Source organism: Xenopus tropicalis, chromosome 6 (assembly GCF_000004195.4).
Source record: "Xenopus tropicalis strain Nigerian chromosome 6, UCB_Xtro_10.0, whole genome shotgun sequence".
NCBI classification, from domain to species: Eukaryota; Metazoa; Chordata; class Amphibia; order Anura; family Pipidae; genus Xenopus; species Xenopus tropicalis.
In genome coordinates this window covers 12,815,439-12,842,686 of record NC_030682.2, presented here as the reverse complement: position 1 = coordinate 12,842,686, position 27,248 = coordinate 12,815,439, and the positions used below count along the sequence as shown (strand labels likewise).

Genomic DNA, 27,248 nt, shown 5'->3' with positions numbered 1-27,248 from the left:
GCTACACTAGGGGCATCCAAGCCAAAGTCTACTCACAGGGGCACTAGTAACACTGAGCTACACTAGGGGCATCCAAGCCAAAGCCTACTCACAGGGGCACTGGTTACACTGTGCTACAGTAACAGCAGTTCCATGACATGCCCAGTACATGGCTATTCCTTGTGAATTCTGCACACAGGATAACAACCCCCCAGGCCCATAGAGAGGTTAACCTACCACTGAGCATAATCCCTGCTTGCTGGTTGGACTGTACGGATATCACCTTGCTCTCATCCTTTTTCCCTTGCACATCTGTGGACTCATGTTCTGTATTCTTCTCAGCACTGACAAGGAGGTCAGTTTGGTTATTTGGGAAGTTCTTGTGCTCAACATCATCCTTTTTCATGTGAGAGTTGCCAGTAATGTTCTCTAACTTGGCAATGTGTAACTCTGGAGCGAGCAGATCCTCACATCCTTCCTCATTAGTTGCCTTTAACTGTTCTGTAACATGGGAAGTTGGCACTGGGTTGTTGCGCCCGCTGTAATCATAATCAGCGGTCTGTTCGGCTACAGTCATAGACCTTTTCATTGTATTGCCATGCTTTTTTGGCATGCCAGGTAAATTGGCGCTAACTGGAGGTATAAGAATAGGAGAATGATTTTGATTTCCATCACGTATCTCGGGATACTTATCGGCAATGTCGACTGCCACAGGTACAGCCAGGTGGGAGCACTCTGACATGGCACGCCTTATTGCCTTCCTTTGGTAAGAGGATCTGTTCAGCAACGGGCAATCTTCTTGGCTTCCAAGCTCATCGACCCTATCTATGAGAAATCCATCTTCATCGAGCTCGCTTAGGCTACCAGTTTGCTCTGGTTTAACATCCTCCTGAGCAAGTTCCACCTTAGTAGTTGGCGGTCCTGGCTTGGCGCTGGGCTTACTAAAAGAACTTTCATTCTGAGCCCAGTGGGTGTTGGCTAATCCTGAAAGACAAGAACTGAATGAGTTGTCCTTGGCATTAGCTGTATAGTTTGGAAGAACGGAGTTGAGGTTTGCGCTGAACGCGCTGGACTCGTGGATTGACGCACACTCCTCCTGCTTACCCTCACTATGTAAACCCATTTGCCTTTGCTCACTGGATAACTCTGCGCTGGTTTTGTGTGCTGCCTTCTCCTGGTCAGTGATGGCTTGGGTTTGATGTAGCCCATCCAGCAGTTGCTGACAGCCGGTCTTGTCCCCGTGCCCCTCTGAAGCTTTAGGAGCAGAGACTGCTTCCCTGGCATGTGGGAAAGCATCACTTACAAAGGGCAAGCTTTCAAGGTGATCCCGCTTTGACTGGTACAAAATATTCTGCACATCCGATTCTTTGTCTTTTGATGCAATTTTGTCTATCTTGGCTTCAAAGAAGCACAGCTTGTCTTCATCGGTGAAGCCGGGACTTTTAATGAGCCCGTCTTTCATCTGCCCTCCTGCGTTGACATTCAGCCCGATTTCATTCAGCTTGCCCTCTGTCCTCTGCCATTCATACTCCGCTTTGTTGAATTCTCTTTGGGACTCCTTGCACTGGAAGGCTCCGGCAAAGCTATCGGTGTTCATGGCTCTGCACAAGGCAGCGTGTTCAGTATAGAGAGCGGGGCTGCTGTTGCGAGAAGGACTTCTCTGCTCCACTTTCCCCTCGCTCTGCCTGTGCTAACACCGCACACTGAACAAAGCATGTGAGCCTGCCTGAATCCGTGACATCACGCCTGCTCCTCTGTGTTCATGGAGAAAAAAATTCCCCCCATCACATCTCTATCCTTCTTCCCTCCCCTAAGCACTCGCTCATATCACATTCTGGTGTAACGACACCAACTCATTCACAAGAGGAACCCTGTGTGTGCACAGGACGGAGCTATGTCAAAACCCATTGTTAAATTTAGTGTGAAAACTAGAAATATACATGTAGTATATAAATGAGAAAAAGATGGGTTTCACAGAATATAGCTACATTGTAGCCAGTGTGAACAACACCTCCCTATTTCATACAGTGCATTCGCCTTTATGGTCTTTAAAGGTCCCCATACATGGGCCAATAGTAGCTGCCGATATTGGTCCCTTGGACTGATTCGGCAGCTTATCGGCCCATGTAGGGGCAGAAACGAGGGGTCTGCCCGACCGATATCTGGCCTAAAATTGGCCAGATATTGATCGGCCAAGTTAGAAAATTCAGTCGGATCAGGGACCGCATCGGCTCGTTGATGCTGTCCCCGAACAGACTGCCCCATTGCCGCAAATATAATTCGATCGTTTGGCCCCAGGGCCAAACGATCAAATTATTTATTTTTTTGCCTACAAGCTCCACAATATCGCCCACTGGTAAGTGGAGATATCGGGTGAAGATCCGCTCACTTGGCGATCTCGCCAAACAAGCGAATCTCAACGTGTATGGGGACCTTTAGTCCTTATAATGGTGGCCTTACATGTACCAATTACGATCTTTCCTGCGACCATTGGTTCCTTCGTTCCCTTCACTGATGTTCAGGGCTGAATCGTTAGCTATAGAGGTTATAAAAAGGGATTCTACTTCCACCTGATGATTCAGCCCCAAATGCAGATTTTGCTCAGGCACCTTCAACGGCGCCCAATCAAAATCTTTTGTCCCGCCCAATCGATGAGACCGATATCCGGCGTCTCGCGGATCCATCATACACGCACCGGATATTGTACGAAACTAGGTTTTGTATGATAATATCGGTGAGCATATGGCCAGCTTAGGAACACAAAGTTCCAGATTAAGTTGCAGTTTGTGTGTCACAGCGAGACTTCTACATGTACATGTGAGAATATTTCTGCCTTCAGGCCAATATTCTGTATCATAAAGACAAATGAAAGATTACACATGATGGACTCCATAGACATAGGCTTTTACACACGTCGTACAGCTCTATCACTGTCATGTGTCTCTCTGCCTGTCCTGCTTGGGTACGACATGCTCTGTTTCTCCGGCAATCATGGATTTAATTGTTTTTAGAACAGATAGTGTAAGGCTTCGGTGAATACTGTAATTATCTGAACCAACTTAAGATGGAGACTGTCAGAAGGAGAGTGCATTTCCCCAGATGGTTACATAACATATCAATTTCTTACTAATGGAAACAAAGCAGTTTAGTTATGTCTTTATAAATACAATTCTACGAAATTTCCCAGTACTGGTATGGGATCAGTTATCCGGAAACCCGCTATCCAGAATTACAGGAAGGCCATCTCCCATACACTCCATTGCAATCACAGAATTCACATTTTAAGAAATGATTTTCTTTTTCTCTATAATAATTAAACAGTCCCTTGTACTTGAATCCTTATTGGGTGCAAAACAGTCCTATTGGGTTTATTTAATGGTTAAATTATTCCCTTTTCTCTGTAATAATAAAACAGTACCTGATCCCAACTAAGATATAATTACCCCTTATTGGGGGCAGAACAGCCCTATTGGGTTTATTTCATGGTTAAATGATTCCCTTTTCTCTGTAATAATAAAACAGTACCTGTACTTGATCCCAACTAAGATATAATTACCCCTTATTGGGGGCAGAACAGCCCTATTGGGTTTATTTAATGGTTAAATGATTCCCTTTTCTCTGTAATAATAAAACAGTACCTGTACTTGATCCCAAGTAAGATATAATTACCCCTTATTGGGGGCAGAACAGCCCTATTGGGTTTATTTCATGGTTAAATGATTCCCTTTTCTCTGTAATAATAAAACAGTACCTGTACTTGATCCCAACTAAGATATAATTACCCCTTATTGGGGGCAGAACAGCCCTATTGGGTTTATTTCATGGTTAAATGATTCCCTTTTCTCTGTAATAATAACACTGTACCTGTACTTGATCCCAACTAAGATATAATTACCCCTTATTGGGGCAGAACAGCCCTATTGGGTTTATTTAATGGTTAAATGATTCCCTTTTCTCTGTAATAATAAAACAGTACCTGTACTTGATCCCAACTAAGATATAATTACCCCTTATTGGGGCAGAACAGCCCTATTGGGTTTATTTAATGGTTAAATGATTCCCTTTTCTCTGTAATAATAAAACAGTACCTGTACTTGATCCCAACTAAGATATAATTACCCCTTATTGGGGGCAGAACAGCCCTATTGGGTTTATTTAATGGTTAAATGATTCCCTTTTCTCTGTAATAATAAAACAGTACCTGTACTTGATCCCAACTAAGATATAATTACCCCTTATTGGGGCAGAACAGCCCTATTGGGTTTATTTAATGGTTAAATGATTCCCTTTTCTCTGTAATAATAAAACAGTACCTGTACTTGATCCCAACTAAGATATTTAATGGTTAAATGATTTTATTTTAGTAGACTTAAGGTATGGAGATCCAAATTATGGACAGACTTCTTATCTGGAAAACTCCAGTTCCCGAGCATTCTGGATAACAGATCCCATACCTGTATACATTCATTAATCATTCTCACTGGTTGTGAGTTAATACACCGGCCCCTGAAAGTAATGTGTGTCCCTTTCCATTCCCTGCATGGCTGGCCCTGACTACGTGTACCACTGAAGCAATGCAGTTTCAGTAGTCAGTCTGAATCCAATCCCCACAGTGCCTTGCATATTCTGTAAGGGAGACCCACAAAAATGTGCAAGGCATTGTGGGTATTGGAGTCTTGACAGAAGGAGAGAAAATTCTAACTACATAATTTCAATATAGTCAGGATAGGAAAATACACTGCTTTCAGTACCAATTACATATACAAAGACCTAAAACCATTGGAAATGTGTTAAAGGGAAAATTGACATTCTTTCCTTAAGTATTATTCACTTATATGGGTGGCATTCCCCTTTAATAAGCAGAGAACATAAATAATTACAAACAAATTGAAATAGGTTTCATCTTGTGGATATAAAATGACTTAAGGGGGGGGGACATGCCCCTTTAAGAGAGAGGGCTGCAGGGAGTAAAGCAGAGTTATCGCTGCTGGAGATTGGCTACTGGTTACGGAGAACTGATAGAGGGAATAATAATTGGGTATATGAGCTCATGTTGGTGCCAATTATTCATGAAAAAAGGCAATTAGCAATGAACCCCTCCCTCCCCATGAGTTAGTCCCCATAATGTGCACTGCGCAGAGATACAGCCCTGGACTCGTTCCGGGAGTGCGGGGGTTAAAATGTAATCTGCAGCTACCCAATCCCTGAGGGATGATTCAAGCAGCATTTCTATTTTTACTCTCCGCGTACAATACCCCCCCAGTCTATTTTATGCCGCTCACAAACCCAGACCCTTTATTTTACATTATCTTACACCGCGAAGATCTCACTCGTTTCCAAGGCAACTGCCCTAAAACGGGATAATGAGGTGTTCAATGACAAGACGATAAAACCAGAGGAAATCGATGCTAATTGCCGTGATTACTAAACGAGCGGTCCCGGCCTGTGCATTGGGGTTAAACCTAGAAAGCTGGGGGCATCTGGACGACAGTTTGTTATGGTCAGAGCCATATATCAGCTGGTTACACCCCCATTCTGCAGAGATAATATAAATATAAATATATATATATATATATATATAATATAAATATATATATATATATATATATATATATATAATATAAATATATATATATATAAATATATATATATATATACGAATTGGGAAAAGAAGCCGCACTCACAGGACTTAAGTACAAAAATAAAAAACTTTTAATGATAAATCAGTGAACTGACGTTTCGGCTGAACACCTCAGCCTTTCATAGAGAAAGGCTGAGGTGTTCAGCCGAAACGTCAGTTCACTGATTCTAATTTTGAGGATTGCACCCAGGCCAAGCCGTGGATTATACGTGAGTGCCAGTATTTCATTTTGTTTTTATATATATATATAAATATATATATATATATATATATATAAATATAATATAAATATATATATATATATATATATATATATAAATATATATATATATATATATATATATATATATAAATATAAATATATAAATATATATATATATATATATAAATATAAATATATAAATATATATATATATATATAATATAAATATATAAATATATAATATATATATATATATAAATATATATATAAATATATATATATATATATAATATATATATATAAATATATATATATATAAATATATAAATATATATAAATATATATATATAAATATATATATATATAAATATATAAATATATATAAATATATAAATATATATAAATATATATATATATAAATATATAAATATATATAAATATATAAATATATATAAATATATATATAAATATATAAATATATATAAATATATATATATATATATATATATTAATGTGTGTCTCCCATACTTACACCTGCTTCCAAGCATTGAGTCAAGGGCAAATTAAATCAGATGCGTATGGCCTAGATAATGAAATCAATGAATTACTGGAATCCAGAGACACACACACAAGGGAACCAGCGAGCCCAACACATCGCTTAGAACCAGATAATACACTGAAACACACACATATCTGAATTCAAGCGTCATTGCAGTTACAAAGGAGCAATTCTCTGCTCGGAAGCAATTGAATGGTGTCCAGAGTGCGAATGAAGTCTGCCCCCAATACTCTAGGCGCAAAGTGATGGGCCTACTGACACAGGGCCCAATGGGAAGCTACCACCTACCCCTGAGCAGCTCCAGGGTTCCTTCCACACCCAGTGTCAATAGGCGCAGAAGCTCCCAATTTGAACCAAAAGGCACAATGGATGTATCTAGACCAGTGATCCCCAACCAGTGGCTCTCAGTGCCCCCAAACCAGGGAGTTATTTTTGAATTACTGACTTGGGGGCAAGTTTTGGTTGAATAAAAACAAGATTTCCTACCAAATAAAGCCCCTGTAATCTGATAGGGTGCATAGAGGCCCCTAATAGCCAATCACAGCCCTTATTTGGCTCCTCCATTAACTTTTATGGTGCTTGTGTTGCTCTACAAGTCTTTTTATATTTGACTGAGGCTACCGAGTAAGAAATAACGTAGGTCTCTATAAAAATATATTGCATAAACAAGCTTATATGTAAAACCCTGCTTTGATAAGCTTTTTGATAAAAATATACTTTTTTAGTAGTATGTGCCTTTGGGGAATCCTAAATAGAAAACTGCCATTTTAAGAATTAAGGGTCGGACCCTGGGATCATGGGATTCAGGGTAAGCCCCTTCTGTATAAAGCCACAGCAGAGCTGCCCCTGTAATAGCAATAGCAAAGCAATAGGTACACCAATTGATACCTCAATGAGCTTTCCTCTTAAAAGAAATGTACTCACAATTAAGCTATTTATAACTGCTACTTTGCCGTATATAGTGCAGGCTTCCAAGAGCAAATCGCCAGCAGTGAGAGCATTTTAAAAAGAATGAAGAAAAAATATACTCTCTTTTACTCACTTTCAAATTAAATGAGAGTGCTGTTCTGAAATCATTTCTCTTCATTTTTTATTATTTGTGGTTTCTAAATCAATTAGCTTTTTGTTCAGAAGCTCTTCAGTTTAGAATGTCAGCAGCTATCTGGTTGCTAGGGTCCAAATTACCCTAGCAACCATGCAATGATGTAAATGAAAGTCCGGAAGATGAATGAATGAGTCCTGAATAGAAGGTTCATGAATAAAAAGTAACAATAACAATAAAGTTGTATCCTTGCAGGCTGCCAGGGTCAGTGACCCCCATTTGAAAGCTGGAAAAAGTTCAAAGACGACAAATAACTCAAACTATCGCAAATAAAAAATGAGGACCAATTGGAAAACTTGTTAAGTATTGGCCATTCTATATATACCAAACGTTAGCTCGAGGGTTGGGCTTCAAGCAAAGACCAAAAGGCCTGAAAATGGTCAAAAGTACATAATTTCAAATATACTCATATACATTTATGTGTGTGTGTGTGTGTGTGTGTGTGCATATATAATATATATGGCTTGTACAATAGGTGATGTTGATTGACATATTTAGTTCAGTAGATACAAAGCAGAGAACTTCTATTACACATTGATGAGTTTGTAGTCTCTGAACAAAGGCCTCTCAAATGGCCGTACAACAGTGAGAGTATAATTACCAACAAGCCCGTTACTGGAGATTAAAGCACTGCTGGCATGTCTGTCCCTCAGCTCTCCTTTAGAACACACTCTAGCATGGGTTTTATGAATAATAAAGTATATATATATATCTCACCAAGGACAACTCCTTCCTTAGCCATTTATCATTGAAGTGATTAAGTATGAAGTTAGTGCTCAGGACATGCAAACACATCATCACCTCAACAAAGCTTTTATTAAAGCAACATTGCCAAAAGCCAAGCATTAAATGTGCCAATATCCTTTATAAAGCGTCACACCACAAACATTATAAGTAAATATTCTCGACTACAACAGAAACCTCAAACCTACTGGACATTTGCTTCCGAATTCCCTTTCCCTGAAAGACAAGGGATGTAGGTCTATGATCTGACCCATACTTGTACCTTGCTATCTACTATGGAACGCCAACCTTGCCGAATGATTTTTTCCGTGCTGGACCCGATAGTCTCTACAAAAATAAAGGTAGAAAATCCAGCCAACGGGTGCACTTTCATTCTAGGGTAGAGGAAATGGTTTTCCTCCAGAATTAAGAATGCTGAATTATATAATGTAATCCCAACAAAACGTCACTCTAATGTGGAAAAACCACTTCATGCCACAGTATTGGTGCTGAAAGCTCATGCTTATTCACCCTTAGAAGCGGCCAAAGCAATCCACACAAGCTGAAGTCATAACCGGTAGGTGCACAAACAGACACACACCTTTATCTTGCCTGTGCTGAATTAAATGCGTGTCCTTCAGATGCCTTGGCTTCTCAGGTGAGATTCCTCTGGATTTTGTGGGCCTCATGTAACCTTTTAACGGTTCGGGAGCCTTTGCTTTTTCATCGGATTTGCTGGAGATTTTTTTTTGCAGTTTCTCAGAGGGCGGCGGTGTTTTTTCTTTCTTAACGGTTACGGGTGCAGCTTCAGTTTTGATTTTAGAAACATCCTTGCTAATTTCACCTAAATGAGAAGGTTCTGGAGTACCTGCTGATTGGTTCAGAAGCTTTTGGCTATCTGTTTGAGAGTGGCCTTCCTCTAAACCAGCAACAAGTGACTGATCTGGCTCCTGCGGTTCTATTATGTTGTCTGTAGGTAGTTGCATAGAGGCTTTCAAAATCTGCTCCTTTTCCACAGGCTGGCCCACACTGGACAGATCCCAATGCTTAACTTTCTCTTCAACAGTAGCTTTTTCGCTAGAGACTGGAGCAGCAATGGAACCTTCAAGCATCCCCACAGCAGTTTCAAGAGATGCTTCAGGGAGAAAATCTGACAAACTTGTTGCAACACTTTTGTCGTCGACTGCAGAGGAGTTGGTTCCAGGCAAGTTGACAGTCCTGCTTTCGGATTCCTCTGATTTAGACAAATTTTCACTTTTTAGGACTTCAGCATTATTTTGTTCCTTTAGCTTACATGTCTTTAATTGCTCATCTGGCATCTCAACAAGGTGGTCAGTTTCACTGGGGCCCTGGACTGTTTTTTCTTGGCTTAGCTTTGGTGTCTCATCCTTCAAGTCTATAATTTCTAAAGAACGAGTCACCAAAGAGTCTATCTTGCCAGGCTTGTCAACTAAGGCTTTCTGGGGATCTGATTTATTTTTAAGTTCTGGTGCTACTTCGTCTTTGATGGTGATATCAGCTGAGGCAGCTGTAAGTATTAAAATATCATCATTGAGATGTTTTGGCAAATCGGAATCTTTACATATATCTAGCTTACATTTATGGTCTACGTTCTGGTCCTTTGGAAACGTGGTAACTAAATCAGCTTTAATGTTTAAGGACTCTGCAAGCCGTGTATCATGTTCCTTTTGCTTTATAGCAGGGTCAGTGATACCCATTATTTCCTTAGGGGGAGTTACTAAACAATCTGCAGGGGAATCTATGACATTGCCTGGAATGATCCCAGCTTCAGGTTTCTGCCGGTTTCCAACCATCTCAGGTAACACTGAACTTTTTGTCTTCTCTGCTCCGTGTGTGCGCTTTAAAGAGCCTCGTTCGCTTCTAGTGACCGGGGAAACTGTTTCTTTAGGTTTCCTTATTCCATCTCCTTCAAACACAGCAGCAGGCTCAGAGAATGGTTGCTGACCACCATCGGTGCCTTCACTGGTTTTCATTTCTGCCTTCATTTTGGGTTTTCCTCTTTTGTTCTTTATTTGACGTTGAAACAGTAAGCTGTCCTCCCCAAAGCATTTGTTGTCTCCAACTTCAAATGTAAGAGGAGAAGGCTGTTCAAGTGCAATAGTCTCCTTCTCAATGTTACAGATTGGCTCAAAGAGTGTTTCTTTATGTGAAGGACTTTGAGAAGAAGTGTTATCCACAGCCACAGTGGAATCTTTTGATTCTGGTGCTGCCAGTTCTGCATTTGCTACAGATTCTGCAAAGGGACGGGAGCTTCTTTTCCTTCTCTCATTTTCTCTCTTTGGCTTATCCCATTTTCCTGAGGCTAAGGGACGAGGTATTATATCAAAGTCGGTGTCTAAGCCCTGACCTAGGGGTTTATTGTTATTACATTCAGGAAGAAAATTCAAACATTCAAAATTTGATTTTGGAACCTCTTCAGGCAAAACCTGAACTCCTAAACCCTGACTGTTGGACTCAGATTTAACAGCCTGACCTTCAGAACTATCGGATTGTTTAGCCTGCGTGCTATCAGTGTTATTGTTCCTTTGGTCTTGCTCGGTCATATTATCAACAGCAGTTACAGTTTCTTGCTTAGTGCTTTTGGGGGGTTCTTTGGCATCAGTAGTGATAAAAGACTGCTCAGCTGAGGGCTTATCTTTTCTACTAGTTTGCTTCTTTTCCCAAACGCTGCTAGGTTTAGACCCTCCTGTCTCTGGTGTGAAAAACACTGGTTTGAAATTTTCAGCAACCCCTGAATTCCAGTTATCATTCAGGTTTCCATCTACTTTTTTTGTATCACAAAGTAAGTCAGCAGCTTCCAGGTGTGATTTTGCCAAATCTACCTCTGGAATAGTGTCTTTTGGCAGTAAAGGCAAGTCTGCAGAGGGATAAGTACTAGAGTTATCCATCTCTGGATGATCAGGCTGCTGGACCTCTTTAAGGACATGTTTTAAATATGGGCATTTAGCAAGGACTTTGTCAGCCAATGCAACATTAGCCTCCACGTGGTCTAATGATTTTTCTGGTTCATATACAATCTTTCCCCAGTTGTCCAAAGGAGTTTTATCTTTCAGTGCTGCACCTAGAGCCATATATTCAGATTCTGCAACAGTGTAGGGATCAACATTTTCCACAGTAGCGTCTGGTTTTGTGTTTGGGAAACACTGCATGGGTAGGCTGGTCTCTTCTTCTGCAGCCTTTTCTATAGCTTCCCTTGTGGGTAAGCATGGCTGAGTTGTTGCCAGCATTAGGGGGTCCTGGTTATGTTCTACTTCTTTGATAAAGTGCTTTCTCCTCACAATCTTTTGCTGCCCCGGTGGTTCAGACCCTGAGACTTGGAGCTCAGTCTGATCTCTGATATTAAAATCGACATCATCCTCCACAAAAAAGTCAGATACTTTAGCTTGGGTGTTCTTCTTTTGTCTGGGTTTTTTCTTTTTCTTCTTCATCATTGCCTGAGCACCGTCAATATCCCCACCATCTCTGGAGGCTTCTTGTCTGTTCTCCATCAGGTCCTGAGCTTTTTTATGCAAATCTTTGGCTCTAGAGGCCAACATGCCCCTGCTTTCAGCACACTGCCTACCTAATTGTGGTTCAGTGATGAAACCTGAAACAGGAACCACTGTAGATTTTGTTCTGCCAAACCTGCGGTCACTTGTTTTGTAACCTCGCTTTAAGGATGCTGTAGGTACAACAGGAATAAAGGTTTGCTTTCATAATGCATTTATGCACAACATTGTTACTATACTTAAATCCATAAAACATCACAAAATAGCTTTTATTACACGTTGAACTAATCCATTTGTTTTATAACCTCTGCTAGAAGACACACAGCTTTGTGGCTTTTACCGCTTTCGGCACAAACCCAAAAAGGGCCCCATTAGAGATAACCCCAACATAAAAGCTTCTTTTATAACCGAGGTCATATGCATTAGCAATAATTGAACTGTTCATAAATGACAGTTGTTTAAAACATCCTGGATAAAAGATTTCTTTTAATGTCTTTAGAGATCCAGTATCATCGCATTACATATAGTATCCATGAAGACTACATTTTAAAAATCTTACAACTAGCTCTAGACACAACTAACAGACAAATCAGGAACTCAGGGGCAAATGTTTATTGGACGCTTCCGATCCAAAGAGTTCCAAACTCAACTTTCAACGAATCCAAGATGATTTTCTTCCCTTTTCTGGTATATGATCTAAGCCAAAAGTTGGCTTCAAAGATACCTGCTGGCAGGATATAGAAGGAGCCTAAACACAGTAGCTTAGCCACAAAAACTAAAAGTGGCCATACACATAATGAGGTCGCCAAGCGAGCGGATCTTCTCCCGATATCCCCACCTACGGGTGGGCGATATCAGGGGAATTTAGGCTAATTCGGTCGTTTGACCCTGGGGCAAAACAATTGAATTATAACGACTGTTAAGGGCGCAGTTGGTTCGGGGACCGCTTCAACGAGCCGATGCGGCCCCCGCTTCGACTAAATCTTTTAACCTGCCCGATCGATATCTGGCCAATATCAGGCCAGTCATTGCTGCCCCTACACGGGCCGATATGCTGCCAAATCAGTCTAAGGGACCGATATTGGCAGCTACAATTGGCCCGTGTATGGCCACCTTAATACATATAAACTAGACCGGCTATGATGGTGTGACTAATTGCATTTAATTTCTCACTTAATGCACAGGTCATAAAGGCTTTAAATTTACCTTGAATGTCTTGGGGAGGTTCGACAAGAGACGCTGCTTTATGCTCATCGTCGTTTTTCTCAGATGCAGTTTCTGCAAAAGATGGTGCTTCAACGGGACTTCCTTCAGAAACAGAGGGTGTTTGCTCTAAAGGTGCCTCTCCAAAATGAAGAGCTGCTTTTTGGGGTGGGATGTCTTCACAAACAAATATGTTTTCTGTTCTGTTTTCATCCAAACGATCAGTTGTGGAAGGCGTGAAAACCTCAACTTCGTTTGCGGGAGAAATCAAAACCTCAGCTTCGCTTGCGGGAGAAATCAAAATCTCAGCTTCACTTGCGGGAGAAATCAAAACCTCAGCTTCGTTTGCGGGAGAAATCAAAACCTCAGCTTCAGTTGTGGGAGGAGTCAAAATATCAGCTTCACTTGCGGGAGAAATCAAAACCTCAGCTTCAGTTGTGGGAGGAGTCAAAACCACAGCTTCACTTACGGGAGAAATCAAAACCTCAGCTTCACTTGCAGGAGAGATCAAAACCTCAGCTTCACTTGCAGGAGAAATCAAAACCTCAGTTTCAGTTGTGGGAGGAGTCAAAACCACAGCTTCAGTTTTTAGAGGCAACAAATCCTCGTCTTTAGTTTCAGGAGATACCAAATCTTCTTCAGTTTTGCACTGCAGCAAGTCCACGTGTTCAGTTTTGCCAGGCAGAAAATCTTCACATGGAAGGAGTGGCTGGGAGTTTTGCTGTTCCTCTTCTAGAATTAGTTCTTGCTCAGAAGGGGTTTCAACACCTTGGGGAGTCAAGGTATCAGATTTGCATTCTTCTAAAACAAGGTCTAGTTTTTCAGATGGGATTTCACCAGTTTCATGTTCTGCTTCCTCCGACTCTAGAAGCTCTTCATTAGCTGTAAATCCTTCTCTTTCCCCTTCTTCAACAACCGGTTTGTTATCAGTGTCTTCAACTATTGAAGACTGCTCCACTTCATTTAATTGGCCTTCTGAAAATAAGAGGAATAGCAAATTTTACTCTTTTTTTTTAGAATCAAACAAATTTTTTTTTAAAAACAGATTTACAGTTTTTTTTTTTTAACAATATTCTGCCCTTTTTCAGTGGGTATGGGGGATGCCAATATGTTAGATGCCCCACAGAAATTCCATTAACTAGCCTACTAGGCTGTAAGTTTTTAAAGGAGAAGGAAAGGCTAATAAAGAGTTAATCTCAAGCTGCAGGCATATCTTCAGTTGTCTCAAAAGTGCCCTTTAGTCTCCCCATATTTCTCCCCTTCAGATGATCAGAAGCCAAACAGGAAGAAAAAACACTGAGCTGTGTAAAGAAAGTTCCCATAATGCCTCGCTCCTGCACCAAGACCCAGACCGGTGTACATGCTCAGTTAGCTAGAATATGAGTCAGCTTCCTGCCAATTGGCTCAGATCCACATTCCTAAGGGGGGGGGGGAGTGAGTTCTTAGCATTTTTTAGGGAGTGGGGAGCAGGAGAGGGGAGAGAGAGCAGAGAGCTGTGTGTCTCTGGCAGGGGAAAACAGACACAACAAATCTTTTGACAGAGAACTCAGTGCAGCGTTTCAGTAAGAGCTTATGGCTGTATTTACATAGACCTTTCTGATAAAGCTTAGTTTTTACCTTTCTTAAGATTCCTAATGGGGATTACAAAACAGGAAGGCAACTGGATGTTATCAGAAGATAAAAGTGGCGCCTCCACGCTCCTTACCTGCAAGTAACAATGCAGCTTCATCTACTTGTTCCACCAACGTAGCATTCTGTGCAACCACAGAGAGGTATTCTGGACTGTCCTCATTCACTGGGCTATCAGTAGGTTCCGCTAAATAAAAATGAGAAATGCAATTTTACACATCATCCTGATAATGAATTGAATAAGACTTTAATGTATTACACAATCTCTTACCAGTATCGGATTCCTTTGCGTGCTCCTCTGGCTCATAAGGAGATTCATTTCCATAGAATGATTCAGCATAGGGCTCCAGAGGAGCATCAAATGTGACACATGAGATTAGTTCAGAGGCTCCTCCACATTCTAGAGAGTTAGAAAGTGATATGATTATGTAACATTTACATTCTCTCTGCCAAATAATGTATAGAACTTGTCAGAGCTTAAACAGCCATAGAACTTCTTTGGAGGCTACAAACCACTGTGTAATTTAGAAAATACCCTCTCCCAAAGTTGCTGCTTCCCAAGGGATGATGAGTATTATGAGGTTTTAAAAGTTATACTAACATGTTGCTGTAAATATCTAGAAAGTATTCATGACACATGAAAATGCAGTTCAGGTTGTAATACCAAGATTGTGATGTTAACAAACAGCCTATAGCCTATATATTTGTGAAGACTAAAAAAAAGCACATGCACTAAACCAGAAATAATTAGCTTTTTTTATCCTTCAGTGCTTAAAGGCATACTGTCATTGGAAAACATGTTTTTAAAAAAAAAAAAAAAAACATCAGTTAATAGAGCTTCTCCAGCAGAACCCTGCATTGAAATCTGTTTTTCCCATGGAGCTAGCCATATTCTTCATTTCCCAGGGTGCCACAGCCATGTGAACTGTGCTCTGATAAACTTCAGTCACACTTTACTGCTGCACTGCAAGTTGGAGTGATATCCCCTCCCCCTCCCAGCAGCCGATCAGCAGAAAAATGGGAAGGAAGCAAGATAGCAGCTCCCAGTAGGTATCAGAATAGCACTCAATAGTAAGAAATCCAAGTCTGGCTTGGGACTCCTCCAGTTACATGGGAGTAGGAAAAACAATAGGTTAGCTGAAAGCAGTTCTAATGTGTAGCACTGGCTGAAAGCTCAGACTCAGGCACAATGCACTGAGATGGCGCCTACACACCAATATTACAGCTACAAATACATTTGTTGGTTCAAGAATAACATGTTAAATGGCAGAGGGAATGACAGTGTCATTTAGAAATAAAAAGTACCCCATAAAAATCATGACAGCATCCCTTTAACATAAACAACAGCCAAATGAGCCCATATTAACAAAATGACTATTCTATGTAGAGAAATTTTCTAACTTTAGAACTTTGATATTGTTTTTATATTGTTTTGTATTAACTGTACAAAAAGATAAATATTAAACAGTCTTAAGTATAATCGACAACCAGAGGTTATCTCAGTGCAGTAGCGTTAAGGAACAGCGCTGTTGCACAAGTGTGGAAAAGGTTTGCGCAACAGTCGGAACTATAAAGTATTGAGGAGTCCTCTGTGGCCGAAAATTACTAGTGAACCACAGTCCTACAAGCTTGAGTATGCACACAGACCAAGTTTGGAAAGGGGTGGGGGGGGGGGAAGTGGTTAAGTGACTTTTTTAAAGGAAAGGTTCAATCACTGAGGTGTGAAAATTGGTACTTGATACCCCGGGGGCTGGTGCTCCTGTTAGTGGAAAAATGCACCGGCTCGGGGTAAATCTGCGTAACGAATCGATGCAAAGGCTTTACCCCTGCGACTTCTATTGTTGCTGGTGAAAGCCTTTTTCGGAGAAGTTACTCGCACGCGATAGCAGCTTTCTATTGCAGGTGAGTAACTCGCTCCGTAGGTTCTTACCCTTAAGGGTGAAGACACACAGAGCTACTTAGTAGCAGCTACTTGTCATGGCTACTAAAAGCCTGCCATAGACAATACTAAGAATTGCCTCTGCTAAAACACACAGAGACAATTATCAGTAAATGATCAGCATTGTCTATTTTAGTAGCCGTGACAAGTAGCTGCTACTAGTAGCTCTGTGTGTCTTCACCCTAATACATGCCTAGCATGAGTGCTACCTTAAGAAGCAATACAACTTACCCAACTTTTCTTGATTGTGTGGTTCGAGGTCCCTGCTTCCCTCTTGTAAATATGCGTCAAAAGAAGCCTGACCTTCTGGTAAAAGTAACGTTGCTTCCTCGGAACTCCTGAAGGGCTCTAAATGCAGAGGAGGAGTTTGCTGATTAAACTTGCTTTGGGAGACAGGACAGCTGCATGCAGCAGGGCTATAAAAAGCTCTGTAAGCCTTTCCAACATTACCAGCAGCTCACACCGAACACAGGACGGGGTAGCTACTTTAGAAAGACCACGGCTAAATTTTTTTATTTTTTTTTTATACAAACCGTGTGTGTAATAAATTAAAATATGTCACCATAGAGGTAAAGCAGTAAGGCCTTGCATGTCGCTCTCTGTGCTACTGTCGCTATTTTAAAGGAGTAGTTCACCTTTAAGTTAACTTTTAGTATGTTATAAAACAGCCAATTTTAAGCAGCTTTTACATTATTGTTTATTTTTTATGGTTTTGTATTCACTTTCCTCTTCTGCTCTTTGCCCCTTTCAAACGGGGGTCACTGACTCCGGCAGCCAAAAATTGATTGCTTTCATAGGCTACAGTTTTACTGTTTTTCTTCCTTTGTATAACTTATTTCTCTGTTCAAGCCCTCTCCTCTTCATATACCAATCTCTCATTTAAACCACTCCTTGGTTGTTAAGGTAATTTGGACCCTAGCAACCAGATAACTGCTGAAATTCCAAACTACACAGCTGCTGAACAAAATGTAAAATAATCAGTTGTAAATTATCTTAAAATATTACTCTCAATCATACTAACGCAAAGGTGAAAAACCCACATGTATATAAAAATACACACACACACACATTATATATATCCTTAAGACAGGTGCCCAGGTGGGCCCGAAACATTGGATTTTTTTTTAAACATGTTAAATAATATATTTTTAATTATGAGAGCGCTGATGCATCGCAATTAACACATACACACACAAAATATTTCCAATTATTATATTTATATAAGCTTATAATAAAGGATTCATTTATGAATGCAAGACCACTGAGAAGCTGAATACAAAGGTGGTTGTGTCTATACACACTGCTTGGTACCCGCAGCAATAAACCTGTCAAGCTGCTTTCCATAACTAGAAACAACATGCAAAGTACCCGGCATGTACTCCATATTTCCATAATTTGAGTCTACTAAAAAATAATTTAAATATGAAATAAACCCAATAGGACTGTTCTGCCCCCAATAAGGGGTAATTATATCTTAGTTGGGATCAAGTACAGGTACTGTTTTATTATTACAGAGAAAAGGGAATCATTTAACCATGAAATAAACCCAATAGGGCTGTTCTGCCCCCAATAAGGGGTAATTATATCTTAGTTGGGATCAAGTACAGGTACTGTTTTATTATTACAGAGAAAAGGGAATCATTTAACCATTAAATAAACCCAATAGGACTGTCCTGCCCCAATAAGGGGTAATTATATCTTAGTTGGGATCAAGTACAGGTACTGTTTTATTATTACAGAGAAAAGGGAATCATTTAACCATTAAATAAACCCAATAGGGCTGTTCTGCCCCAATAAGGGGTAATTATATCTTAGTTGGGATCAAGTACAGGTACTGTTTTATTATTACAGAGAAAAGGGCATCATTTAACCATTAAATAAACCCAATAGGGCTGTTCTGCCCCCAAAAAGGGGTAATTATATCTTAGTTGGGATCAAGTACAGGTAATGTTTTATTATTACAGAGAAAAGGGAATCATTTAACCATTAAATAAACCCAATGGGGCTGTTCTGCCCCCAATAAGGGGTAATTATATCTTAGTTGGGATCAAGTACAGGTACTGTTTTATTATTACAGAGAAAAGGGAATCATTTAACCATTAAATAAACCCAATAGGACTGTTCTGCCCCCAATAAGGGGTAATTATATCTTAGTTGGGATCAAGTACAGGTACTGTTTTATTATTACAGAGAAAAAGTGATTCACTTTAAAAAAAAATCTGAATTATTTGATTAAAATGGAGCCCATGGAGCTTTCTGGATAACAGGTTTCCGGATAATGAATCCCATACCTGTTAATAAAAATCATTAATAAAATCATTACCCCGTTTTGTAATTAGATTTCAGATGTTTTTAGATCAGTGACAGAAAAAGGGCTTGTGTTTTTAAAACTTATAGCTGAATCGGTCCCAGCTGCCAAGCAGCATTGCAGGGAACGTAAAAGAGCCTTTTAGATACCCTGTAACTGATACTGCCATGTGTCTTGTCAGACTATTGCTCTAATCCGGAGTCTAAATCTAGAATATCCCTCCATTTAATTTTTTCCCCCCTCCCAGAGGTCACAAGTAGCAGGAAATACCCTCAGCCCACCATGCATGCACAAAAAGTAACATACCTATATACCCACTACGAGACTACATAAATCCATACTGGTGGTAAAACAGCTGTATTACCATCAAATACAAGCTACTACCTTATTACAGAGCAAAAATACACAGCCAGGAATGAATAGTTTATTGTGATTGACACTGCTGTATTTCAGAATAATCTAGATAACAAGTATCCAGATAATAGGTCCCATACTTCTATAGCCCATTTGACAGGATGTATTGACCTCGGCAGTGCTGCAGAATAGAACTTGGATGATCAATACAGCCACCATTAATCCTGGGAAACTCTGTGCATAAGGCACACACTGATATTTTGGAGCATTGATAAACGATTCCCTTTTCTCGGTAATTATTGGGGACAGAACAATCCTATTGGGTTTATTTAATGGTTAAATGCTTTCCTTTTTCTCTGTAATAATAAAACAGTACCTGTACTTGATCCCAACTAAGATATAATTACCCCTTATTGGGGCAGAACAGCCCTATTGGGTTTATTTAATGGTTAAATGATTCCCTTTTCTCTGTAATAATAAAACAGTACCTGTACTTGATCCCAACTAAGATATAATTACCCCTTATTGGGGGCAGAACAGCCCTATTGGGTTTATTTAATGGTTAAATGATTCCCTTTTCTCTGTAATAATAAAACAGTACCTGTACTTGATCCCAACTAAGATATAATTACCCCTTATTGGGGGCAGAACAGTCCTATTGGGTTTATTTAACATTTCTATGATTTTAAGTGGAGTTATAAATTACGGAATGACCCCTTATCCGGAAAACCCCAGGTCCCGAGCATTCATAATAACAGGTCCCATACCTGTACCACAGATCTTGACACGCCCAATAGTAAACACTTTGAGCTTGGCAGCAGTATTGCTTTAATGAGTTACATCATAAATTATTAATTTGTCAATAGAAGAGAAGGTACCACATTAACTTTTAGTATGTTACAGAAAGGCCAGTTCTTAGCAACTCTTCAATTTCTCTTTGTTTATTATTACTTGCTTTTCCTCTTCTGACTTTTTCTTGCTTTCAAAAAAGGGGTCACTGACTAAAAAATGATCGCTCATTGAGGCTACAATTTCATTGTTGTTACTTTTTGTTACTTATATTCTATTCATACCCCATTCTATTTATAGGTCAGTTTCTCGTTCAAAATAATGCCTGGTTGCTAGGTTAATTGGGACCCTAGCAACCACTTTGGTACTAAAATTCCAAAGTGGAGAGTTGCAGAATAAAAAGCTAAATTAAAAAAAAAAAGGATTTGCAGTTGGTCTTCATTTTTTTATCATTTGTTTCAGAATAGAACTCACTATAACAACCCCTTTTACAAACCATGCAGTTTGGTCAATATTTCTAAACCATGCCCATCATATAAAGCAGGGGTCCTTAAACTACAGCCCGAGGGCCGGACACGGCACCCCAAGGCCATTTACCCGGCCCCACTGCATCCTCACCCCTGGCTACTATCTCTTTAGCGGTGGAACGTGGTGACGTTACACGCTGGGGCTAATGACCATGCTGAGGCAGACAGGTAATAGCCAGGGGTGGGGACACAGTGGGGGTGGCGGGGGCCGTAGTTTGAGGACAATTATAGTCTGGCCCCCAACAGTCTGAGGGACTGTGAACTGGACCCCTGTTTAAAAGGTTTGAGGACCCCTGATGTAAAGAATCTATAAAAGCTGCAAAATAGTTACAGTGTAACAGTGGCAACATAGTGTCCATATGGAAGCAACTGATGTGGTTTTATATTTAAGGAGAAGGCTGCAACAGGAATGGGCTGCTACAGATGCTTCTGGGCTGGTACCACGCGACTCCACCACTGACTGCTGCAGTCTCGTGGTAGCATCAGTCCACACAATAAAAATGATGAAACCTACTCCTTGCAATTTTAATTAGAGTTAGATGATACCTAAAAGAAGATGAGCCACACCTGATATTCAGTTTCATTGCTCAGTGCTGCACATCAGCATTACGTCCCTCCTTTTACCCTAGAGCAGCTTGTATTTTGTCTTCTTACACTTAAAATCACAGGTTGTCACACTCTGTGCCACTTAGGCAGTTTATAAAGCACTGCTTTGGATGCCTGAGTTCCCTGAGACTCTGGTCTGTCTCACCTGCTGGGTGATGTGGACTCAGTGCCAGCTGTTCTTCAGCAGTTGGCTGCCAGATTCCAGCCAGGTTGTCACTCTGCGTCAATGTAAGCGGAGCCCGGACTGAGCCGTCACTTGGCGTGTCCCCTAATGTGGCAGAAAAGACATATCTTAATATGAAACATGGCGCATTTAACATAGATTACTCTATACTCTGCCATAGTTTTATGGTATCTCTCTGTACAGGCTATGAGCAAACTTAGGGGGCTGTTCCTGCTGAATTGTGCTTAGTACAGGGGAATCCCTATGCTGCCATCGTTTTATGGTATCTCTCTGTACAGGCTATGAGCAAACTTAGGGGGCTGTTCCTGCTGAATTGTGCTTACAATACCTAAAGAATACCTATGCTGCCATAGTTTGAGAATTTGTTTTTCAGTATACATTATACTTTTAAAATATTCTTTAACTTACAACAGAAAAAAAACAAGCAACAACCATGCCATACCGGTGGTTATTTCAGAGGTATCTTCACTGGGTGTATCTGTTCCTTCTGCTCCTGTTTTTGAGTTGGAATCGGTTATCCAGCCGTCCTCAAATGGGTTAAGTGCTTCAATTAAGCAAAGAAAGAAAATAACAATGATTGTGTTACACAGCATTCAGGAAACACATTACAGCACGGGCCATTAAGCAGAAACTCAAAATGCAATTGCCGTTTCACAAATGATGAAATGAAAGCTGAACCCAGGTCCCTATAAAGATTTAAGGCCAACAGGAAACCTGAGAACCCAAACTGCTTTTCTACCAAAATCTACCCTACACATGGGGCAGCCTGCATACTTCTGACACCTCTCCTACTTTATGGAAGTCACAGGGTGTGTCATACAATATGACAGGAAAGCTGTTGAAGAGATGGATTACACAGATTACACTCAAGGAACATACACTTTGCCAATCAGAATGATCCATAAGAGACACAGGCAGAAGGCTACTCATACAAGCTTCCTGGGTTTTTTAATGCTAATTTTAAATTTAACCTTGTAGGGCAGTGATCCCCAACAGTAGCTCAGGGGCAACATGTTGCTCCCCAACCCCTTGGATGTTGCTCTCAGTGCCCCCAAACCAGGTAGTTATCTTTGAATTCCTGACTTGGGGGCAAGTTTTGGTTGAATAAAAACAAGATTTCCTACCAAATAAAGCCCCTGTAAGCTGATAGGGTGCATAGAGGCCCCTAATAGCCAATCACAGCCCTTATTTGGCTCCTCCATGAACTTTTATGGTGCTTGTGTTGCTCTCCAAGTCTTTTTACATTTGACTGTGGCTCACGAGTAAGAAAGGTTGGGGTTCCCTGTTGTAGGGGATAAAAGGAAAGTGAATACTTCCATCCCTCTGTCATTACTTTTCTTGTTTGGCTGATGTCAGCCCCCCCCCCCCCCCCACTTATGGATTGGATCCATAATCTGGGCTATATAGAGATATAAATATATGTACATATCATCACATTAGGCAGAGTCTATGCTACCGCATGTCCATGTCACATGGACACATAGGGCTGACAAAAAATAATTACGTTACCCCCACAAATCTGGTTATGTACGACTGCTAACCGCCACTGTATTGTTGACAAGGATTACATTACATTAACATTTATTTATAAAGCGCCAACATATTCCGCAGCGCTGTACAATAAGTGGGTTACATACATTGGACATACAGAGTAACATATAAAGCAATCAATAACCGATACAAGAGGTGAAGAGGGCCCTGCCCAAAAGAGCTTACAATCTACAAAGATGCCTGGTAATGTTTTGGTGTCAGATATTCTCAGCCTTTGTGTGTATTTAAACTTTATACTCAGCTGGCCCACCCTATTTATTTTTCCATAGCACAATGGCCTATGTGCAGGAAAATTGTTGAAATGCTGTGCTTGCCTAGATCTCTTTCCTTATGGCCATTTTAAAACCTCTGCTTGTATGACTGTTCCCCACTGACACAAGCCTAACGTTCTCTTGTGTGGCTCATATAGTTCCCAATGAACATTAATATGTGCCATCCACGTTTATATTTTGAGCCGGACTGTGGAGAATCCGGAACATACTAAGTGCATCCCTGCTGCTCTGATTTACAGTCTGCATCCAGCAGGTACCACGCACACTGCATGCAGAAGGGCTCTATGATAAATGAGCTGTCAGGACAGCTCTGCAGCCTCTTGCTGCTTTCTAAATATATATATTACTTTCAGAGAGAATCGGGAGGAATATGTGCATACCGGGAACCATTCTTTCGGCTTCAAAGTGCTCCGTAAAGGCAGGTCGGTTTGTCGTATCAAAGGGAGGTAGATCTGACAAGAGTTTCTCATCGTGGTTTGACCCAAATGGATCTGCAATTAAAGTAAAAATAGTAAATACTATGAAGGCTATTTGACTGAAACTGTTCTGCAAGAAAATGGAGCCTGCATTTTGCACAACTGGGTCTGCAAAATATTATATATACATATACAGTACATACATTATTGTACAGCGCTGCGGAAAATGTTGGCGCTTTATAAATAAATGTTATTAATAATAATAATAATAATGATAATATACACACATTAAATTATATTAGATTATATTTAATACAATAGCCTTTGACAAAAGCTATCGTATTAGACAAAACGTTAGTCTCCACCAAAAAACTCTTTGAGTGCAGATTCCAGTTAATATAATAAAAAAAATAAATGTTAATGTGTTTATATATGCGCTTTGCTAGTGGATGAGGGCCGGCTCTCCATATGTTTGCAAGCCAATTCCCCAGGCGTGGGGCTGCCATCTCATACAGCTGGGAAACACATTACCTACTGTAAATAGAATCTAAAACAATCTGCAGTGCTTTGATTTCTAGATGTAGGAACTGTCCTCATTGCTTAGGCTCAGAAACCCAAATTTATATAAATATAAATTATAGAAAAATGTGAATTATAATAACTGTATAATAAACTGAGAAAAAGGGCTTAGCTGATAAGGCCTGCAGTTGGGGAATATGGTTAGTAAACAAAAGGTTTGGGAATAGACACCATGTGACAGGTTGCTGACATTTCAGAGCACAGTAACTGTGCCACGCTAATCACACGAGTCACGGCACAGTGCCCGTAGGCAGAGTAATAATCAGTGCTGAGTACCAGGCTGCAGCGCATCTCTATAGAGCAAGTGAGCAGACTATGGCCATGTCAGGCTGCACAGAATGCATATGCACCTTGTACCCATCCATAGGCCTATTCACTGCCAACATGGACTCACACCCACATCCCTTCCAGCCTAGACTACTGCAACCTGCCGGATTATCATCATGTAACCCAATTATAATATTGCCATATCTTCTTTGGTGGCAGAACCTTACTGCATATACCCAGCAGATCAGTGTTCATAACTGGAATCACTTGGCTCTCCAGAGCTAATAAGGTCAAAGCCTTCATATCCATGTTAGTATGAGCCCTCTCCCATGAGTTGTGCTTAACAGGCTTAAGATTTCAGCTTCCGACACCCAACCTGTCCATCAGAGACACTTTCACTAATCTGTTAGAGCCTAGATTTCCTATATCACTGCCTTCAGCCTTTCAGGGACAGACGTCTACCAACAATCAACTGTTAGGTGAATTTTGTGCTTAGATTAATTGTTGATGGTAATAATTTTCCTTTAATCATGCATATCAGTATATGGGAGGTCAGTAACAAAGAATATGGATAGGAGATGCCACACTGCAGCCAATAAAATCTACAGTCGACTGATGGCCCTTTGTCCAACTGCTTTTCTTGAACAGAACTGTAAGGGTTATATCCAGATTGCAGCGTTATTGAGAAAATGATTAAAACCATACGATTAGGAATCACAGGCCAGTTTTAGCACAATGATGTCAGCCTGGCCTAATTGGCAACAGTTTTAGCCCAAGTTAGCAAACATCACCGGGCTGATTAATCTGCTATTCCGGTTAATAAAGACTGGCGCTGCGGCTTATAACACTGATGTCATTTCCATCTGCAACCAAGTCCTGCTATTGCCCCTGCAAATACTTTGTGCTTAGTACAGGGGAATCCCTATGCTGCCATAGTTTTATGGTATCTCTCTGTACAGGCTATGAGCAAACTTAGGGGGCTGTTCCTGCTGAATTGTGCTTAGTACAGGGGAATCCCTATGCTGCCATAGTTTTATGGTATCTCTCTGTACAGGCTATGAGCAAACTTAGGGGGCTGTTCCTGCTGAATTGTGCTTAGTACAGGGGAATCCCTATGCTGCCATAGTTTTATGGTATCTCTCTGTACACTTAGTCTGTAAGCTCTACGGGGCAGGGACCTCCTTCCTACTATGTCTCATACCACATGGCACTTACTCCCTGTGTATTTATACTTATTTATTGTATTTATTATAACACTTGTCCTCCCTGTGCATATACTGTAAGATTGTACAGCACTGCGTACCCCTGCGTACTGCTATGAGCAAACTTAGAGGGTGCAAGTATTCCTAACTATTTCATGAAGGTTATGAAGAGTTATCAATTATGTAAATGCATTATCTAATGATCAGCACTCGTCCCAAAGGGTATCATCTATCTATCTATCTAGCTAGAAACACTACATGCCAGAAGCAAACACAGATTTCCTTTGGACGAGGTCTAGAATAGAGAAGATATCTTTGAGGCAGCAATTAGGACAAACCAGGACACTGGGCAGCTTATGATTAACATGCCGTGGCCTCTTGCTCATCCACAAATGGAAGCTGTAGAAGCCCCATAGTAAGCAAGCTTAGGCTAAGCTCTATACAGCATTCTGACAAAGCTGCTTACTATATTTAACCCATCGCATGGATATTCCATAGTGTAACGTTCCAATAGATATGTAATCAATGGCTGAAGGTCAGCGGTATAAATGGGTCAGGCATTTTACTCTGCGGCTACCAGAATAATGCCAAACTTGCAACTGCAAAAATGTCTTATTTCAAGTGTCTCTCTATTGAGTAAGCATCAGGGCTTCCTTGCCTTACTGCACTGCTGCGCTGAGAGTTCTCCCACCACCACCTGTTAAGATTAATGCCACTAAGTTTACTGCCTCCTTCTGGGTGTTGTCCCCAGCTGGCTGCCATGATGAAAGCACAATCAGTTTGTGATAGAGAACATGGGAAGGACAAATGTGACAGATCAGCTATGTCTGTGTAGTTAGCTAACAGGCCCGTCTGTCTGTCCGATCCCTGAAATAACTGCCTGCCTACCATGTTGTGGATAAGGCTCGCAGCCGGCCATGTCACATTTAATTACTGAACAGGAAAATAGCCAGAAGCTACTGGCACACAGATCCGCGCTGTGTTGCGCCCCCCCCCCCCCGACCCAGTAAGAGACCATTGCAGATATGGCCGTATAATCAGGATTCACTGCCAGCCAGGGTACAATGGCTGCAGCTCTCCTGTGCTTTTATTAAACTTCTAATGTATACAGTACCTGTCTACCCATCTTACTAAATGCTTTATGGACAACAAGAAGCAATAAATCATAATCATCTACCTCTTAAAAATAGCATTGATCTACATACAGTACAACCATGTGTGCCCCACAGTTCCTTCACACCCACAATTCAAAGGTTCTGCAAAGGTTCTACAGGGTGTTGGGCAGAACATGCATTTTTTCGGCCAGTTATTAAGTAATTCCGATTCACAAAACATGGCAACATAGAAACCAGTGAGTCTGCATTAGAATCAGTTATTAATCAGCCATGTAGCATCAGCCCATTTGAAGCTGTAACCTCAATTTCTGCTAATGGTTCCATGATTTCACACAAGCCCAAAGCTGAGCTTCCCAGCAGCACCCCAGAGCCTACTGGGCATGTGCAGTACCACCGACACAAAAAAGATGGCCTAACAAGATGGGGGAGCTGCTGGGGGCAACTCTGAAGGCCTGGATCATTGCTGCTGCTATAGGGCTGCTGCTTCTCTGGGTGGTACATTATGGGGCACATTCATTAAAGTACGACAGGTCCGAATACAAAATATTTGTATTTTTTCTTAAGTTTACAACTTTTGTGTATTTTCTGCGAT

At 40.7% G+C, this 27,248-nt stretch overlaps 1 protein-coding gene across 17 annotated transcripts in view; it reads right to left on the bottom strand.

Annotated features, from left to right (window-relative positions):
* The window catches only part of map4 (microtubule associated protein 4), a 104,528-nt gene that overhangs the window by 27,857 nt on the left and 49,423 nt on the right, over window positions 1–27,248 (bottom strand). For 15 of the 17 annotated variants that reach the window (XM_031903811.1, XM_031903809.1, XM_031903816.1 and 12 more), the window contains 8 exons: window positions 23,458–23,568; window positions 21,697–21,798; window positions 21,216–21,338; window positions 16,718–16,834; window positions 14,819–14,947; window positions 14,624–14,734; window positions 12,922–13,893; window positions 8,808–11,888 (listed from right to left, as the gene is read on the bottom strand). In XM_031903811.1, the coding sequence (XP_031759671.1) occupies window positions 8,808–11,888; window positions 12,922–13,893; window positions 14,624–14,734; window positions 14,819–14,947; window positions 16,718–16,834; window positions 21,216–21,338; window positions 21,697–21,798; window positions 23,458–23,568 (4,746 nt within the window). The remainder of the gene's footprint in view (window positions 1–8,807; window positions 11,889–12,921; window positions 13,894–14,623; window positions 14,735–14,818; window positions 14,948–16,717; window positions 16,835–21,215; window positions 21,339–21,696; window positions 21,799–23,457; window positions 23,569–27,248) is intronic. The other 2 variants (XM_031903825.1, XM_031903826.1) reach the window with 1 other exon arrangement.